General features: G+C 35.9%; 1 protein-coding gene, 1 long non-coding RNA gene and 1 pseudogene across 5 annotated transcripts in view; 1 reads left to right on the plus strand and 2 right to left on the minus strand.

The window, feature by feature from the left end:
- Positions 1 to 19,991, minus strand: part of TRDN (triadin) — a 306,741-nt gene that overhangs the window by 158,000 nt on the left and 128,750 nt on the right. Inside the window, exons 11-12 of the mRNA XM_053914068.2 lie at positions 9,248 to 9,307; positions 8,401 to 8,460 (exon numbers count right to left, since the gene is read on the minus strand). Of these exons, the coding sequence (XP_053770043.1) occupies positions 8,401 to 8,460; positions 9,248 to 9,307 (120 nt within the window). The remainder of the gene's footprint in view (positions 1 to 8,400; positions 8,461 to 9,247; positions 9,308 to 19,991) is intronic.
- Positions 7,648 to 8,223, minus strand: LOC112297354 (transcription factor BTF3 pseudogene; annotated as a pseudogene).
- LOC123478837 (uncharacterized) overlaps positions 18,140 to 19,991 on the plus strand; it is a 30,367-nt gene continuing 28,515 nt past the window's right edge. For all 4 annotated transcript variants that reach the window (XR_008425579.2, XR_008425577.1, XR_008425578.1 and 1 more), the window contains exons 1-2: positions 18,140 to 18,246; positions 18,761 to 18,864. This is a non-coding gene — a long non-coding RNA (uncharacterized lncRNA). The remainder of the gene's footprint in view (positions 18,247 to 18,760; positions 18,865 to 19,991) is intronic.

Raw genomic sequence — 19,991 nt, forward strand, 5'->3', positions numbered from 1 at the left:
ATGCAGAGAAAAATTTTCATAACCTATTCATTGATTCTTCCTCATATGTATTTCAATTCTTCCTATTGAAAGTACTTCAAAAATATAACGACTCTTTCACACTCAAGTTCATCGTTGATTTTGTTTTCATTGTCAAAGGGAGGACAGTCTGATTCTCCATAATAAACATCAAAAAGGTTAAAAATAGTTGTCTACTTGTTCTCTTTTCCAAGCCTAAATAATTTCTAATACAAACCTCTTCCTTTTTTTGAGTTTTCGAATGTATGGTATTTTGAACTTATTTTTTAAGCCAAAATGCCTTCCTCTATTGTCTGCATTGTCCCTCCCCCATACCTGCTAGAGCATGGAGGATTCCCTCAGAGACCCCCCAGCACGTCAAGATATTGGTCCCCTCTAGCCTGCCCTGAAGCAGGTTAGCTTCTATTCAGCTAATCCAGATGTGATATAAGAGGTAATCAAAGATATCATATTAAGAAACAAATCAGCAGACTTTCCTGAATTGTTCCATTACAAAATTTCTTACCCTCAAGAGAATAAGCAAATGTTGTGAATGATTTCTATGATTACAAAACATTTGAAAATAAAATGTATTATCTTGCCTTCAATTCAAACATTATAAATGTTTTTAATATAGTCAAGCTGCCATTATCTGAATTCAGACTTGCAACCTAATCTATTTGGGAACAAAAAGCTCATTGGAAAGCAATATACTGTTGCTCTGTAATTATGGAGCACCTGTAAGTCGGGGCTGAGAACTACTAATGGGATCAGGTCCTATTTGTGCCAGGTTTCCAATTATTTACCTGTCAGAACAATTTTTTAAAATAATTTCATCTAGAACATACTTTACTATAATTGCTGCAACTTCATTCAAATGTGAATGAAGTATATGCATTTTATAACTTGATATTGACTTGTAGAGTACTAAAATATATGTAGAATCCTTAAAAAAGTTAATGTAAATTTCAGCGTCTAACAGATAATACTAAGCTAATGCATTTGTCAAATCTTGTCCAGATGTATGTGTGCAAAATATAAAATTAAAATATCATATAACTTTCTAAAATCAAGTGCTTTTCAAATAGAGAGAAGGAGATGAGGTGAACATTAAAAAGCTACTATATTCTCAAAATGTACATCTGGAAAATGGAATGTTGCTCTTTTAAACTGAAATTTAACAGTGAACTCATGAAAGGTAGTGTATGTTATCTTGCCCGATTATTTCTGTACATACGAACATTTCATGGAAGTTACTTTTATTACTTTTAAGTACATATAAATATATTTTAGTAGTTCGTAATCTGCCATGTAAATTATTTTGAGTTCTGAGCTAGAACAACCTGTTACCAAAGAGTCATAAAATAAAAATGAAGATAATCTATTTCTGGTAGACATATAATTTGATGATATACATATTCAAAGCTATAAGCTTCTTTAGAGGATTTTTTGCAATTTCTCAATGACAAAAGCAATTCTTACACAGAAAAAATAAATAGCCAAAGGTTTTAGTTTGTGCAGAATTTAGTAGTATTTGTCCCACACTGTAATTGAAAGTACTCTATGGAAACAGGTATGTCGTGTTCTTTGAAACAGCACAAGCCCATGAGCTTTATACTGAATTAATTTTATCTGGTCAACTTATTACCACACAGATATTTTAATGTAAAGTTCTGATGGAAAATTTTAACTGAATGAATGATCTTTAAAACTTGTTGCTAAAGCACATTTCACATACTTACCTTTTGCCCTACAGTAAGCACTGAGGAAATTTGGGATATGCCTTTTTCTAAAACTGAGGCTTTCGACTTGGAATATATGAGGGGAGTTTTAGTTTTATCACCAAAGTCACCTAATCTTCTATTGTATATCTTCCCTATGCATGCCTCTGATTATTGGACAATTTGGATGAATTATTCTTCATAACTTGAAAACACCAGCTTTTTACTATTAGAGTGGCTGTAGTGTTATCTCTGAAAAAAAGTGCATTATTTTCCCTGATGTGCTCATCAAGCAATGAATTCTAAATTATCTATTAAATTTCCTCTCATACTCTGCTTCTTTGTGTATCCCTTTATGTCCATCACACTCTAAATTCACCTCTCAATGCAGGACTAAACAAAACCAAAAAGCCTCTACTCCTTCCAAAGCCACAATTAAAAACAAACAAAAAACACTCCACTCTCTTCCCCCATGTTTGTACCTCCATTGCAACCTGGCTTTGTCCTGTGTCTGCACAGAACCTGCTCTTGTCTTTTCTGCCCTCATATCATAACGTCTAAGCGACGTTCACAAAGCTGATAGCATTGTAATACGCTATCAACCAACCATTTCTGAAATGTCTCTAATACCGAAACCTTTTGCTTTTCTTTCAGCTTCTTTTGAAATTCCTTTCAGCTTTTCTGCTTTATTTTCAAATACCTAATCTCTAGATTTTGGAATTCTCTAGGCCCTGACTCTGTATTCTACTCTCCTGTTCTTTTGACACAATCTCTCTGGGTAATCTCATCTATCCTCAGGGCATTAACTGTGATCTACATGGATTACTGTACTTATAGTTTCACTTCAGAATCTCCTCTGAGTTCCAGACCCTTTTATTTAGGTGTTCAGAGTATACACACTGTGGATAGGCTTATCTACCACTAACTGTGTGAATTTAGGCAAGTTACTTAAACTCTCTATATCTTAAGTCCCTCAATTTTATTTTTTAAAATTTTAAAAAATATTTATGTTTTAGAGAGAGGGGAAGGGAAGGAGAAAGAAATGGAGAGAAACATCGATTGGTTGCTTCTCACACATGCCCCAATCTGGTACTGAACCTGCAACCCAGGCATGTGCCCCAACCAGGAATGGAAATGGAGACCTTCGGCCTTGCAGGGCCATGCCCAACCCACTGAGCCATACTGGCAGGTCCTTCAATGTTAGGATGAAGATTCTAAGAGTTTATTTCTTGATTTATTATAAAGATTGAATGAATTCATATTTGTAAAACACTTAAAATACAAAATTTGGATGAGCCACCTTCTTTTAATTGGCTTAATTCTTCTCGTTTTTACTTGTACCTCATTACCCAAATGAGAATATACTTGTATTAAACACAAATCTGAATATTCTTCTCCACTGCTGACACCCTTCACGAATTTCCCACTATAATTTTAATAAATCTAAACACCTACACATGTCCCTGCATATTCTATATTCTGATCCTCTGTGCTTTCTCTTCTACAAATTGCACGTATACACATCACAGACTCACACATCATATTCATACCACAAAAGGAGGCACACATAGCTGGATCCTTCCAATGCATCACATTCCAATGTAAACGTCTCTGGGAGGGGGCTGCTCTAACAAGCTTATTCGCCAAAATAGCTCCCTACTCCACCCATTGTTTCCTATGGTTGCTCCAAATTTGCTTCCTCCACGGCTCTTACCCTAAGTTGTGCTTATGGACGTTGTGTCCATTTACTCACCATGTGCCTCACCTATCAAACTGTAAGCTCCGTTTAAGAAATGCTTACATCTGTTTATCCCCCTCCGTGTACTCAACACCTACTACAATGCTTGGTAGAGACCTTCAAACAACACTTCTTATTATGTGAAGCTTATCTTCTAAAACATTTCTGAAAGTATATTTATGGTAGATACCTTAGACAACCTCTTTCAACTTCTTGTCTACCATCTTTCTAATAGGAAAAATTGGAATGTCGAAAAACTGCATCTCCCTGACTCGCTTGCAGCGTATTTAATTCCACCAAATGGATGTACCTAGAGGAGATTGAAAAGCAGAAATGCTTTGGTAAACAAAGGTCACTTTGATCTTGGTTACTGAGGCTGGCCTCAGCATTTCCATTGTCTAGCCTGTGGGTGTTAAGAGGAGGCAGTGGAGACAGTTTTGATGAATGAAGCAGCTTACTGACCATTGCTGTGCATGGTGCTCAGTAATACAGTAGCGGCTCCTTAATTTTAATTCGTCAAGTCCTTTCGACAATTTTATGTACATCCATTTCCCTATACAGAAGCCCTTATGCTTGTACGAAGTAGTGTTTTTATATGTCAGCACTGAAGTCTGCTACACGCATAGGGAAATGTATTTTAAAAGTTTCTATTTCCTTTCTTGATTGCTTTTTTTCATAGCATTTTTCAGGGTGAAATATATCTAATAATATTGTAAAATAACCATGTTTTTTTCTTTTTATACAATGTTGCTCCTTTTTCTTTCTTTTTTAAAAAAGATTTTATCTATTTATTTATTTATTTTTAGAGCAAGGGGAAGGGCGGGAGAAGCAGAGGGAGAGAAACATCAATGTGTGGTTGCTTCTCCCGTGCCCCTTACAGGGGACCTGGCCCACAACCCAGGCATGTGCCCTGACTGGGGATCAAACCGGTGACCTTTTGGTTCGCAGCCCACGCTCAATCCACTGAACTATACCAGCCAGGGCTTATACAATGTCTCTTAAATGGTAGGTATTTATTTATTTATTTCCACCATGGATGGTTTCAAAACTATAAAAAAACAAGAGATTATTATAATAAACCCTGATGTGCCAATTTCCCAGTTTCAACCATTATTAATTGATGGGCTAGCAATTTTTTATATCACATAAAATCCTACCCAGTATTCCCTAACATTATTAGCAAAGTGTGATTTACTGGTTTCATGCTATAGAGGCTCATTAAATTCACAACAGAATTTTAGCCTAAGGTTCCTTTACATCTACATAATAAAAATATAAATGTATAAGGTATAATAACATACTATAACATAAATAAATGTATGTTAGCTTGACATAAATACTAAAAGATAATATAAATATAATAAAATATCATAGTAAAACTGATATATTAAATAAGCATCTGGCATATCATATGCCCTCTAAATGTGCTACTACTTGGGATTAGAGTAGTAATATCATATGTTTTGCCATATTTCTCTGACTATTTTAGGAAGACATTATATATGTGCCCCCAGCTCTACAAGATGTCAGGTCATTATCAATTTCTCTCATTACCTCAAGAAATTTTTACTAGTTTCATAACAAGTTTCAAACTGGCTTCTTTTATAACACATTGCTCTAACATAAAAATACAAGGGAAGAATTGTTAAACTCTAAAGACAGATAGAAATTAAAAACTAGTACTAATTAAACATGTCTGTCTCTCACATATACAAACACACAATTTGAGCATTTGGGGACTAAGAGCTTGTATGTTGAACTGACTTGTAAAATCCAACAATATTTTGTGTATTCAAAAGTAAAAATGACAAGTCAACAGAAAACTGGTTACAGGAAAGGCAGGCTTGTTTTTCAACCCTAGCTGAGCAGCCCTTTCCCAGATGTGCGGAGCAATCAGCCTACTCTGTCTCTGCTTCAGTGGATGAGCACTGGCCTTGGAGGATGTGACACTGGCATAATCAGTTCTCGTACAGGGATGCACAGCCTCGCTTTACCGTGACTGCTGGGCTAATGACACAGGTCTCCCAGGAGCACAGAAATATCAGATTTCCCATCACTCACTGCCCATGAACACGTTTTGCCTTTCCTCTCAAAAACTAAAACCAAAACAACCACTTCTACCACCATACACACCATTTAGTTTTGCTAAAAGTTTTTTTCTGCTTTTGCATACATATGATAAATACATTGAACATTATAATTCAAAACTTTCTTGTGAAAATATTGTAGTAAAACTGATGGTCTAGGAAGAAGATCTTTGTTTCTCATGTAACTGTCAAACACAAACTGACCCAAGCAACAACCAGTTTCTCAGTATCATCATGTAAGCAGAACTGTGGTTTCCTTTTCTTCTTATAGATATATAAAATATATATGTATATATATGTATATATATCCACACATATATCATCAGGGTTATGAAGTTTTAAATAAAACAAAATTAATAAATGTTCAATAATGCAACAGACTCTACAATATCCTTATAAGAAAAATTTCAAATGCAAAATAATTTGTGCTCAACTCGCAGATCCACAAAACATCTGGCTGTCTCTCATTGGATATTTCATGAGCCATACAATCATGCAATTCAACATTCTACAATTTTTTCTGTCCCACTTACATATCAAATCAATGATATATCAATTTTATATATGAATTCAATATTCTACTATTTTTTTGTACTCCATTTGTAGCATGACGTCAGGATTTTCTGAAATTCCTATTTGTTACTAAGAGTAATCAATGTCTAGTTTGGCATCTTAAAATCTCCTTTCCAGGGTCCTTCACCACCAGCCCTCCCCCCCCCTATGCTATCACCTTCTCAGTGAGGGTTCACTAATGCCATCAGCCGAGACTGCTCTCCCCAGACAGTGTCCTATCTTGAACATTTCCCTTCAACCTCTTCATCATAAAACTTACCTACTGACTCATTTTCCAGGGTATTGTTTTCAGCTTATTATTGTACCGCAAAGATCTGGAAATCTCACTCACATTAAGTGTTAATATCTGAGAGGAATTAGTCTGTTACCCCATACACACCAGCCCTAAGACTTGCATTTTAATAGAGGACAATCCCTTCATAACTCAAAGGAATTGTAATATTTCTAATGATGGAATTTTAAGCATCACTGACACTAGTGGGGGAAACATTTGGGGTAAGAACACTTATCATCAAGCCATTACATTTGAGGTGACTATATTTTTTACTACCTAGACTTAAGCTGAACCTGAATAGAAGCAAATATTCATGTTTGAACAAGAATAAAAACAGAACTAAATTTAAAGCAAAAATCTAAGCTGTTGAACAATGCTATTTCTTGAATGGGATGCATTATTCTCTCTTCACTTCTTATCTTTTCAAAGTGGTGGTGTTGTTCTTTACATGCCTCTCAATTTCATTACGTCTTTACCAGCATGGCCTAAAGGTCCCCTCAGCTACGCTAAACTTCAGGTGGCCTTTATCCTGACCTCCCTTTTCTTAGAAAATTTCATGTAGAAAACTTATAATTTTAAATTATTCCTCTGCTCCTTTGAGGTATAAATCTTTTTTAAAAAACATCTTCCCAGTTTTACAGCACAAGAATGTCTTTCTCAGGGGCCTGGGACTCATTCCTTTGAAATGTAATCATCAGGAAAGAGAGCACCTTTATTTCCCAGTTTTTCTGGGTGGGTAAGAACCTAACTCTTGTGGGTGCCTTGCTCCAAGTGGTAATACTACAATACATTCCTGTCATGAAGATAAGATAATGTTTTCTTTTGAGTAAGGCTAATTAACAAATACAGATGACTTACATTCCGTCCCCCGGTCCCATTTCATCTCTTAAAATCCCTCCTGTTTTTGTTTCAGTGAAATTAAGTTCAGAATAAGTTCTGGTTTGTTGTCCCCATTGCAATAGCTTTGAATAAAGTCTTCCCTGCCTGTTTATCTGGTGCAACTTTTTATTTGACATCTGTACATAGACAGATTTAAGTATCTATATCCAGTTTGTTTAATTTGCCCCAAGATTATTTTATTTTATTTTTAATAGGCAAAAAACTTTATTAACCTTTGTTTCAAACTTTATTCCTAGGCTTCTTCAGCTTAATTGACTTCAAAGAATGATTTGTGTAGAAGCAAAAACTGCAGAGCTGCAGTGTCCAAGGGGCTAAGGCTTAAAAATATTAGAGATATAAATTTTATCTGACCCATAAACAAAATTTGAAAAAGCAGTCATAATATAAAATAACAGCTCCCAGTAACTTCTTCAAGTTTATCTTCTTCAGAAGTTGACTCAATTCAGTTTGCTTCATTCTTAAAAGCCTCATCAAAATTCTCCACAAAATCTGGAACTTCATCATCGTCCTCTCCTGTAGCAAGTGGTGCTTTTCCATCCACAGATTGTTTGGGCAGAGCTTCAGCGAGTCTCCTTAAACTAGTCAGACTGTCTGCCCTGCGCTGATTTAAGATGCCGACTAGCATTTCTGCCAGCTGCTTTGTCTCCGCATGGCCTGTGATGGTCAAAGTGTTCGCTGCCAGAGACGCCCGAACTTTAGGGTTGTTAAAGGGGATCACTGTTTCTTGATTTGTGAACATACTTACCGGTGCCTCTCCAATACAAGAGATATTGTTTATACCTAACTTCTTTACAGAGAACTGAAGTTTTCTATCATCTACTCTGCAGTTCTGTGAACCACCGTCTTCTTTCTATGGGCAGTGCCTTTCCCACCAGTGAGCACTTCTGCCTGCGGTTGGGTGAGTTTGTCTTGGTTCATGATAGTTTCTTTCATCTTCTTGGAGAGAAAACTGGGCCTCACAGGCACTAGGATTGGAACTCAGGGGGTCTCTGGCAGACCAGCTGAGAATAAGCATGCACACGTGGGGGTGCAAGATAGCAGCTACAGTGCTCCGATTCTTTTAAGCACCCTAAACATAATATAACTAAGGAAACAAAGAAAGTATAGTACCTTTTTTTTTCACATCAATGGCAGCTTCCTTCTCAGCTTTCTTTTTGACATCTTCTTTTTCTGGTAGTGAAATGAGAAAATTGTAAGCCTCTACCTGTTTAATTCTTACATATCAGGGCATGCATGGCTACCATTAATGCATTCAATTCAACTTATATAAAGTAATCCGAGGTCAAAGCCATGAATCGTGCCAAATATGAATGAACTGGCACCTTCGTAACAGAGTGGTGGTTTTGGTGTGCTTTGTCTGCAGAAAGGAGCGAATTTTTGCTACGGTCAAGAAAGTCTTTCATGATAGTAGAAACATTCAGTGTCATTGTTAGTTTTTCTAAAGGATTTTAATAGGAATATACTGTATGTTCTCTGGGCTATCAGGACTCTAAAAGGTGAGTCAGAAACTCAGAAATGTCAGGGGCTTGCTTGGGACGTCAGATGTACTACATGAAAACAACCATCTAAAAAGAGCAGAAGATGGCAAAGTAATCGGCTAGTTTCTTCCCTTTACATTAAATTAGTTGTTCTTTTGGAAGAGATTTTGTATTAAACTGAATGAATTAAATAGTAGTCATCATATTTATATGCACGCCAATACTGAATTAGACTTAAACAGCTACGCCTAAGAAAAATATTCAGTAATAGGTTTTAAAAAGTGTTTAGGCTTGAATTTTCTTTTGACATTGATCAATTTCAACTTTATTTGAAACATTTATAAGTCTCCAGACTGGTTGTTACTAACAACAATGAAATTATTAAGGAAATTTCTTCCCTAGAAAGCTATAGCTTTACCAGCAGCATTATAAATGGATACTAATCTATTTATGTGTTGGACAGTTTTTAAATTCCTTACCCTTCTTTTTTGTTTCAGAAGTCACTTTCTTCTCAGCTTTCTTCTTTTCCCCTTCTTTTTCTAGAAGAGAAATTTAAAATATTTTCTTTACAAAAATTTAGTACAAAAGAAAAACTAAGATTAGAAAGAAGGATTACTGTTAAGTCAATTCTGCCTCCAGATAGCTTTGTGACTTTGAGCTAGTGATTTAATCATGCTAAGCCTTATTTTCCTCATTTGTAAGATAATAATACCTCCCTTAAAGTGAGACCATGTTTACAAAGCACGCTGCACAATGTCTGGTTCATAGTAAGTGCATAACATTGCAGGCTGTTAATATTGTCTACAACTAATAAACAAGAGAGCCTGAGCTTCCTGAACAAAACAATTTCTAGGGCCTAAAGTGAAATAGTAATACATGAAATTAAAGTGTATTTCCTGAAGAAAGATACAGGTAAGCTAAAAGAATTATTTTTGTTACCTTTTCACATATTCAGCTTTATTAGAAATAATACACTAAGCCATTAACAATGTCTATTTTGGTTTAACTGCTTTTCAAATCTGCCTCTTGTCAACAGGCATTTGGAGCCTGGTGACATTTGTCTGGCAGTGTGTCAGGGACATAACTGCCACTGCCCTTTCTGAGTGGCTGTATCAGCCAGAGTGCTCAGACCATTTTTGCACCCAGAAGTAGCAGGAAGGCTGGATGCCACATAGAATGGTATGTGTTGCCTGTAAACTTCATAAAATATTTCTGTTTCAGAGACCCGAGACAGCCTTGTTCTGCGGGGCAGATGGAAACTCAATGCCCAGCCATAGCCGTGTAGCAATTGGACATCCCCGGCCTTTTTTGGTAAGTGTATTCATTTCAAATACCAGAGCTATGTAGAAGTACAGGAGTTGTAGAAATAGAATGCTCAGGTTTTTTTTTTTTTTTTTTAGGTTTGATGCAGCTATAAGTACAGTTATTGTTAGAAATATCAATTGATTTTTTTTTCAATTAGTCGTGTTATTTACCTTATATTTAAAATATGTTCCCTTTGTCATTTGTTTTTTAAGCATAGATGTGAACCAGTCAAAGATTTCCATTCCCCAGGACTATTATGAGATTATTACTATGCTGGAGAAATTCCATGAACAATTCTAGTGTGAATGCTTATCTACTAATGACTGCATCTTATTAGATATTGGAATTAATTCATTCCCTTAGGTGTCCTTTTTTTTACCTACAAGATCAAAGACAATACTTCCTGTCAGTGTTAGAAGTATAATTTATGAAGAACTCTTTTTGTGACTCCGAGAGTCATGTTAGTGGCAAAGGGAGAGGCACAGTCACGCCCCACGTGAGTGCGTCTGCCCTGTACCGTCACAGGCACTCCGGTCGTAAGCACGAAGTCAAGAAGTCAGTCTCTGATAGCTCCAGTTAGAAATAAACCAGTTGAGCTCCACTTTGCCATTTCTTAAAGGTTCATACATATTAAATATGGACGCCGTGTTTAAAATTCTAAATAAAAGATTCTTTTGAGTATTCTTCTTCTCAGCTTCTCTGGGAAAATTTTATGTAGGAAGGGGTCTCCAACTTACTAAAATAAACATGTGTGCCAGGTCATCGGATTGGCCTTTGCTAAACATCACCTTCTGATGGCATGCACTAAAAAAGGGGTTCATTAGAATATGGAGCACTTGTAAATACTCTTAACATATATCAAAACTCAATTCCTTAGTCACAATAAAATCACAACTCACTACCCAAGTCTCTGAGTTTAATAATGTAGATCAGGGATGTTGAACTCATTTTCACCAGGGGCCACATCAGCCCTGTGGTTGCCTTCAAGGGGCTGAATGTAATTTCAAATCCTTAACAGTTAAGGAGTAGTTACATTTATACAGTCCTAAAATTATTTCTGCCCTTTGAAGGCAACCGTGAGGCTGATGTAGCCCCCGATGAAAATGAGTTTGACACCCCAATGTAGATGAAGAAATATTTCATTTAAAAGTTGTGTCAATTAGTAATTCTTACAAAGTAAACCTCAAATAAAAGTAGATGTTTGAGTCCATAAGATGGAAGATATTCTTTCCATTTTTTTTTAAAGAGAATGCTCTTGTGTAGTAAATTCTACCTTTAAATGAATATATCTGGAACTTTATTGTGGTGATACAGTATTCTTGCCTTAGTCCATATTGAGTTAATGCTTCCATTATACACTCTGCCTGTGATTATGACCATACACTGTGTGAGTCATGAATAAGAGCCAAGTCCACAAAAGGCAGCTATAAATAATGTACTTTAATAACATTTTTATGAAGTAGACCTTTAAGCTGTCATTATGGGACATACTTTATTCATGGTGAATTCATTTAAAACATCAACTTAGAAAGATTCTGCACTTCTTCAAGCACTATTGTCTCTATTCTCTAGTGATTTGGCAGCCGTGGAATTCAGTTTTTCCTTTATAAAAGACACAACAATTTAATTATACCCTGTGTGGATATAGAAGTAACCCCTGTTTCCTTTGTGAAATCTCTCTTTCCCGTGACTTCTATCTCCTTCAGTAGTCAGCACTCTTCCTCTTCCCACTGCTCTGCACACACACATCCAATTTCCCCTTCACTCTCTCCTCCGATTGTTTGTAACAAGCTAGAGAAGAGTCAGAACATTTAATACCGTAGGTTTTCAGAGGATCTGCAATTCAGAGTGTCTACAGAATGTGAATTAATCAGCGTATTGCCATTCTTTGGTAAATGTGTCATAAGCCCTGAGATGACGGCTCTATATGGCAGGGATCAGAGGAGAGACTGGTTGAGAGAAATCTCCACAACGGGCAGCTCGGAGCCACAAATACGTTATTAACTTCTGCATAAATTACCATCAGATGAAAGAAAAATTAAAAACTCACTTTTTACTTTCTAAGCCCTTACAAAGGGCTTTTCTCTCTTTTACATGTGTTTATGCCATCTCAAAGCCAGAGAATACACAATAGTTAATTATAATTGTAAAGCTTTCTAAGACGCTTGTTCCTAGCAGACGAAGAAAACAAATGCAAAGGTTTCATTTTCATCTGATGTTTTGTTCCTCCCTCTTTGCCTTTCTAGTGTAGAGATTATCCAAATTTTACATATCTTATGGATGCTTTTCTTTTAATCCTCTAAGGCCAGGATTGGTGTATTCTTGGTCCTAATCATGTAAATAGAGACAATGCATTCCAACGTACCTTGTTACTGTCACCTTGCTTCTCTAGAGTGGCAGAGATTGGCTTGGAATCCCACTCACTACCATGATCATGGAAAATTTCACATAAGCAGATAAGCTCAATTACATCAGTTGTTATTCGAGTTCCTCATTGTTATCTACAGAGGGTCATGGGGCATGAGACAAAGCAAGGCGCTAGCACAGGTGACCTTGGTCTGAATCCTGTCTCCGGCCCGGTTCAGGTTTTGTGTGATACTGGCAATGTGCCGTGACACGCCGAATTTCATTTTCTTTATTTGAACCATGGGACTAAAAATCTACCTTGCTGGCGCGTGAGGAATGGAGAAATAGCTAAAGTGCCTAGACCAGAGTGGATGTTCAAAATATAAGGATTTCAACAACTATAGCTATTACTATAGTTTAGAGCAATAAAGATATGACTTCATATATCTTCATTAACTTTTCTAGGTGTGGTATTTATTAAACTGTTGAATATTTATTCAATAATTCATTAATTATATTAATTCTTATGATTTGATCACATTAAGTCTTATGATACTGTATAGAGGGAAGCTGTGTCGGGAAGATTTTGTTTTAAGAAACTTTAGGACAAAAGTTCTTAAGTGAGAATTAACATGTTGTGAAGGGGTACTATACTGGAATAAAGAAGTGGATTCCAGGCTCAGTTTTGTTATAATTAGTAGCTACCACCTTATGCAACTGTGAGTAAATTTTCTCACTTCTACCATAAAAGGCAGGGGAATGAGTAGAGTGTATTTAATTCTTTCCTCAGCTATTTATTTACTCACTCTCCGAATGAAGTACGTGTCATCTTGCATTTATTTCCTAATATTACTAGGGACAGGTAATTTAAAAAGCTTAGAGTTGTTAATAACTATTGTGTATTTTCTGTCTTTACTATGGTTTAACATTTTTTAAATCTAGAAAAATGTCCATTTTTAAGGCTTAAAATGAATATTTGCAGATACTCATGTATATATGAATGTGTACATACGTACATAAATAATGTTAGGTGTTAATAAGGGTGGGAGGAAACTTAGTTTAGAGGACTAGAATATGAGCAGGTGGGAGGTAGCATCGCTTTATTTTTTTAAGGCGGAACAGGGGTAAATTGTCTAAATGGATAAGATTTGAAAAGGTTCTTGGAAAAAAGTGGAAGAGCTTTGGGGACTTGGGGAAAAAATGTCTGCCAAGACCTTGAAATGGGAGTATTCTAGATATATTCAAAGAAGAGTCTAGGGACCAGTGTGGCTGGAACGGAGGGGCAGAAGGAGAGTGGTGAGAGATGGGGCCAGAGATGGAGCAGGGGCCAATCACAGAGAGTCGTGTTCTTCACACTGTGAATTTTTCATTTTGCTGTGAGTGAGACAGGGAACCACTGAGAAAAAGAAATAATATGACGATGAGTTGTATTTTAAGGGGAACTTTGGCTGCTGCCGGCTGGTGTGCAGTGCTCCTTTGGATTTTGTGATCATATTGTAAGGAAGAAGACTAAGAAAGTAAAATAATTCAGTACAACTTTTCTTTCCATTTTTCTCTTTTTTTCCTCCATAATTTCTCCTGAATTTTCCTTGGGATTTTTGAACTATAGAACAGTAGTAGGAGTACTTCACTTCACATTGCAATTAGGTTATTATGACAGCAAAGTTCTCTAAATTAAGGACTCACTTCAGTTATCTGACATAACGAAGCTGGCCTTACAGAACCAAAATCCACTGTCTTTGCCTTGACTTTTCCTTTAGTGATAACTAAATTACTCTTAGGAGATAGCTCTTCTCAATATCAGCTTTTTATCAACAAACAACCCACAACCAGCAATTCTATTGCACCTTTCAGTGATTACCAGAGACTTTTACTTAGATAGTTTGTTTCCTTCATCAAAAAATGTTTATTTAGCCTGATTGCAAACCCCTTGCCAGGGTCTAGAATTTAAAAGATTCCCTCCAGGAACTCTAGATAAGAGACTAAGAAGTGAGAAAGTTTACAGTTACAATAAGGACTCTGAGGGACATTAAAAGTAGCATCTAAAGGACCCAGCAGAAAGTCCCAAACCCAAACCCAAAAGAGCCAAGTGAAAGTAGGAAAGCTACTCCTAAGAGAAGAACTGCAGACTGAGACAGAAATGGTATGTGAGACCTGATTCTAATCTGTGTATAGAGCAAAGGGTAAAATTTTGTTTTGTTTTGTTTTGTTTTGTTTTAACATGGCTGAGTAGTATCCCAATGTCCCATAGTTGTTTTATCCACTTATCTACTGATGGACTGCTTCATATCTACTTGGGCTGCTTCATATCTTGAGAACATTATGCTAAACGAAATAAGCCAATCAGAGAAAGACAAACGCCATATGATTTTATTCATATGTGGAATCTAATGAACAAACTGAACTAACAAGAAAATAGAGACAGACTCAGAGAGTAGTTTAACAGCGAAGGTTAAGGGGTGTAAGGATTGAGCAAAAACGATAAAAGGCCCATGGACAGGGACAACAGTGAGGTGATTGCTTGGGGGGAGTTGTGTATAAGGGGACTAAATGGTAATGAAAAAATACAATAAAAATCTGTAAAAAAAAAGAATGAAAAGAATAAAATTTTAGAAAGTAAACCGAGTATGGTGAGTGTTCCTGTCAATGCAACTGAAGCAACTGAGGGGCTGAGTGCCTGGTCATATCTGCAGGCACTTGAGGACTCTCAGTGATATAGTTCCACTCATGGAGTAAACGTCCCAAAGGACTGCAGACCTTATCAGTGTAAATCCGAACTTTCTCCAGATATCATAGGTCAATGAGAAAAAGTTAATGGGTTTTCACAAAATAACTTTTTAATAATCTATAATGGGAAGTAAAAGCTATAACAACAGAGAGGATTTCTAGATCAGAGATTAAATTTTCTTATGAAATACATGGTGGGACAAAAGTAGGTTTACAGTTGTTTGCATGGAAAATAACACAGCAATTAATAAATAATAATACAAGAATAAACTCTTATGTTTCACATATTCACTTTTCCCCCAACCCTGTATATTTAATGTCTACTAAAATATATTTATATTTTTTAATCCTTGGGAAACCCTTTTTTCTTCCATTTTTCTTTTTTTGTGCATTTTCCACCTATTCATTTTTGTGTTTCTTTTTTTCTTTTAATTTACTCACTTGTCAAGACATCTATTTTTCCATAATATTAAGCTGAATTTCACTCGTTCAAAAATATTAACTCAAATATAACTGTGTTGCCTCATGCCCAGCCCTAGCACAGTGCTGCAATCAAAAGAAATTAGTCAATAAGTTCAGGGAGTTTCGAAGATGAACTTAAATCTTTACTTAAGTATCTCAAATAGCTAATGTTGAATAACCCAAAGCAAACCTCCTAAAGATCCCTCCTTTACTTGAGCTTCCCAAACCTCTTTCATTATAGTTCCTCACCCCAAGCCCTTCTCTCTCCCAAAAGCACCACTAAAACTTACTTCTAGCCCATGCTGGCTCTCCTATTCCCGTCTCCTGACCTCTTTTCTCCCTGTCAGATCTTGTATTTTCTTCTGAGGAGTAATTCTTCCTATCTGAACATGAATTAATTGAATTCTTTTGACTCGTTTCAATGCTTCTGCTCACCTAGCATATCTTGAATAGAATGCAAATACACAACAATTGACCAGGCAAATATAGTCTATTCCTTAGAAATTAAAGTGGGGGGAATAAACTGTGATCACATATGTTAATGTTGGTATCCCCATAACATATGTAGACAACATTTTTATAAAATCTTTTACAAATCAGTGAAGTGTAAAAGTTAAATACAGTCTGCGGTTTAGTTAACAGTGTTGTACCAAAGTTATTTTCTTGTTCCTGGTAGGTGAATCCTGGTTATGTAAAATGTTAACATTAAAGGAAGCTTGTTAAAGAATGTATGAGAGCACTCTGTATTATCTTTAAAACTCTTCTGTATATCTAAGTTTTTAAAAAAATAATTAAAAAACAAATAAATGGAAGGATTTTTAGGATTCTGAAATAGAGGGTTCATATTTCCTTGGTAGCATTGATTAACTTATTGTGGAACAAAGAAAATGAAATAAATATGTGGAGGGGAAAAGAATGAAAGAAATAAAGACCCCAAGCATAGTAAAAATTTGGAGTTAGAATAGACTTTTAAGATCTTCTATTTTAAAAATATCACTGCAGACAAGAAAACAGTGTCTGAGAGGTTAAGAACTAACACGAATCTCACAATTAGACCTTTAGTTCGGACTCCTAACTCTTAGACTCTCATTTATATGAAGCAAAAAATAAAATTTAGAGATAGGAGTAGGGCATCATGGTGTCCCGCTTGACCAATCTAAAGGTCCCAACAAACACTATTCATCCCTCTGGAGCACCTGCCCCTGTTGTACCCTTATCTCCTTTGCATCCTCTCATCCTTGGCTTTCTAGTCTGTCTTCTGATGATGTTTGTGATGGTTAATTTTATGTGTCAACTTGGCTAGGATATGGTAACAATTGCATGATCAAAGATAAGTCTAGAGGTTGCTGTGAAGGTACTTCTTAGAAATGATTTACATTTAAATCAGTAGACTTTGAGTAAAGCAGATTACCTCCCGTAATGCAGGCGAACCTCTTCCAATCAGTTGAAGGCCTTAAAAGACTGAAGTCTTCTGAGGAAGAAGGAATTCTGCCTTCATAGTTTCTTTGTACTTGAGAATTAACATTGATTGTTCTGTGTTCCTTAAAATAATACTGTCTCTGCAACCCCCCGTGTGTGTGTGTGTGTGTGCATGCATCCTATTGGTTCAGTGTCTCTGGAGAACCCTGACTCAAACAATATTCCCCCAATTTCCCCTCACGGGTGAACTCTGTGCACTAGATAACTTCATTTACACTGTGGTTGCCCGGCACTTCAGTCATGTTCAGAACTGAGCTTCATATGGCACAAGGTGTTTTTGAGATCACTTATTCCTTGATAAGTGTGATGGGGAACATAAATGTTTATGCTCTCAAAAAAATATTAGAATCACTGAGTTTATAAAATTAAACAGTTTATTTGTGTGCACAGAATGCCTTGGATCTTTTTAAAATATATAATATAAATATAAATACAGATACTATATTTATTAAACACTTTTAGTCACCCATTTTGAGGTTGCCAGGGATCCTGATACACTCAGCAAGCCCAAAACTAAACTCATCATCATCTCCCACAACAGTGGTCTTTCATTTGTCCGGGCCAGATAGTAATTGTTAATTATGCTCAGCCTTAACACTGAATTGCTAGTCTCAGGTAATGGAAACAGACCGAGCCTGAGCACAAAACACCTGGGTTTTGATTCTAATTACAGCAGGTCCCGAAGTAATGTTATTTTGTTATATGATGTTTTGTTTTAATATTGATAAGATTTCATAAGAACTTAACTCTTGTGTATATCAATTAGCCTATGGTAAAGTTGGTTTTGTCATTCATAGTTTCACTCAAAGGCACAGAGTCTGTCGATGATGTTAAGTGAGGACTAACTGTATATCATTGTTAGAACTGTGTTATCTTTTGCAATTTACTTGGTTTTTTATCCTCTTTATAAAATGATGTAAGTCATACTCACCACTTTGAGTTGTTTTGAAGGTTAAATGTGATTGTTTAAAAAAAGTAGCATAAAATTTCCCCATGACCAATAGCCTCATAGCAGTCTACTTATTTGTCTTATTTCCAAAACCCAAGCCCCACAGCTCACCCATCCACCCTTTCTGTAGCCGATACAATGATCTAAAATGAGAATCAAATCACACTACTTCCCGATTGCTTTGGCAGCCTGTGCAGCCTGTGAGGAGGGGTAAGAGCTTCAATTGTGTGTGCAAAACCCTGAATATGACCCCAGTCCTGTGTTAAGAAATTATATAGAGATTCATGTATACTGACTAATATCATCACCTTATTAACTTCTATAGATACCAATTAAAAACTATCATAAAAATTAATGATTTGTTACACATAGAAGGGAATCTCCTGATAGAAGAATCATAACGATAGTAACAGCAACTAATAGTTGATCACCTAACTATGCTAGATAAATGTGCTAAGTTGTTATATATATTATTTCATTGTCACCTTAACAACTTTCTAAATTAAATAAGTACTAAAAGTAGTTTGGTTTTTATATTTTATCAAAAATTATAACTAAAAGTCAATTCCATTAAAAATCTTTGACAGGGTTTGTTTCATCATGAAACAAAGAAAAATTTTATATTGGCCTATAGTTTAATAAAATTTATTGTGTCATAGAGTTAATGAAATAAGAACTGGGGCCAAATTTCTATTTTATTATTTTGTGCCTTTTTTCTTCCCAGGTCATATCTCACTGAAGAGCTAAGGCGATACAGTTTTGGTTAAATAGAACTGTAAATAAAGCATTACTAGCTTGTGCAAAACATTTCCTTGGATGCATCATATGGTAAGAAATTTTCTTATAATAAGTTTCTTATGATACTCCTTTCTCCTCTGTACAAATCCTACCAACATACTCTCTACAGACCAATGTAGGGCTTGTGATTTCATTGCATAAGCTTGCCTTGCTGATATTTCATTTTCATCCTACCTTCGCAGCCTTTGTGATCTGTAGAACTCACTTTTGTACTCCAGGAACTTATGCTTCAGAATAATATCCACCACAAAGAGATGTGCTCATTTGCCCCAAGTTTGACATTTCTATTAGGACATGACCATACCTTACACATCCGTGGAAGCTATTTAACCACCATGCAAAGCAGTGGAGTCTTCACTCTGCTCTTAAGGCTGCATTTTACCAATCCACCATCCTGAAAAAATTAAGCCTTAAATCCTTAGGTGTGAAAGCAGAGAAGGACTTGAAAACAATTTAAGTTCAGTTCTCATAGTTTATAAGTGAAGAAATGGAGGTTCAAGAAATCAATTAATTTTTAAAAGATTTTGCAACTGCTTAGTGTTACAGCTGAAATTGGAACCTGGATTCTTGGATTTCTCTTTCCAGTTCCCTTGCCCACATTTGTGTGGTGGCACTTATAATATCATTTAAAGTTGGAATCCTGAGTTAATACTAGTTATATATTTATTTAAGAAGATGATAGGGTATTCAATATTTATTCACCTTATTATATTTGGCTTTATTCAAGCAAATCATATATTTGTAATGGAATATTAAAAGCAATTTAAGTATAAGATATATACTTAATAAGGGATCACTTTTAACTTCTTTCTTCCACATCTTTTCTTCTACAATAGACAGGTTGTGGCAGTCTGTCTAAATATGAATGAAAGTCTTCAATTTTTCAGAGATCAGTGATGAAAAGTGTGGTGTTGGGGGTGGGGGTGATTGGGTTGAGTAAGGGAAAAAATGTCTGGCACTGTTGATTTAATGAGATCATATCTGATAGCTATGCTTATACAAAGATTTTATGAGACAGTATTTGTGTGTGTGTGTGTGTGTGTGTGTGACTGGGAAAGAGATGGAAAACATTGCCTAAAGCTGCCCTGCTTAACTACTGAGGATTCTGAGAGCAGAAAGGGGCTAATCTTTCATAAAAAATATAGTTCTGGCAAAAA

Source organism: Desmodus rotundus, chromosome 11 (assembly GCF_022682495.2).
Source record: "Desmodus rotundus isolate HL8 chromosome 11, HLdesRot8A.1, whole genome shotgun sequence".
NCBI lineage: Eukaryota > Metazoa > Chordata > Mammalia > Chiroptera > Phyllostomidae > Desmodus > Desmodus rotundus.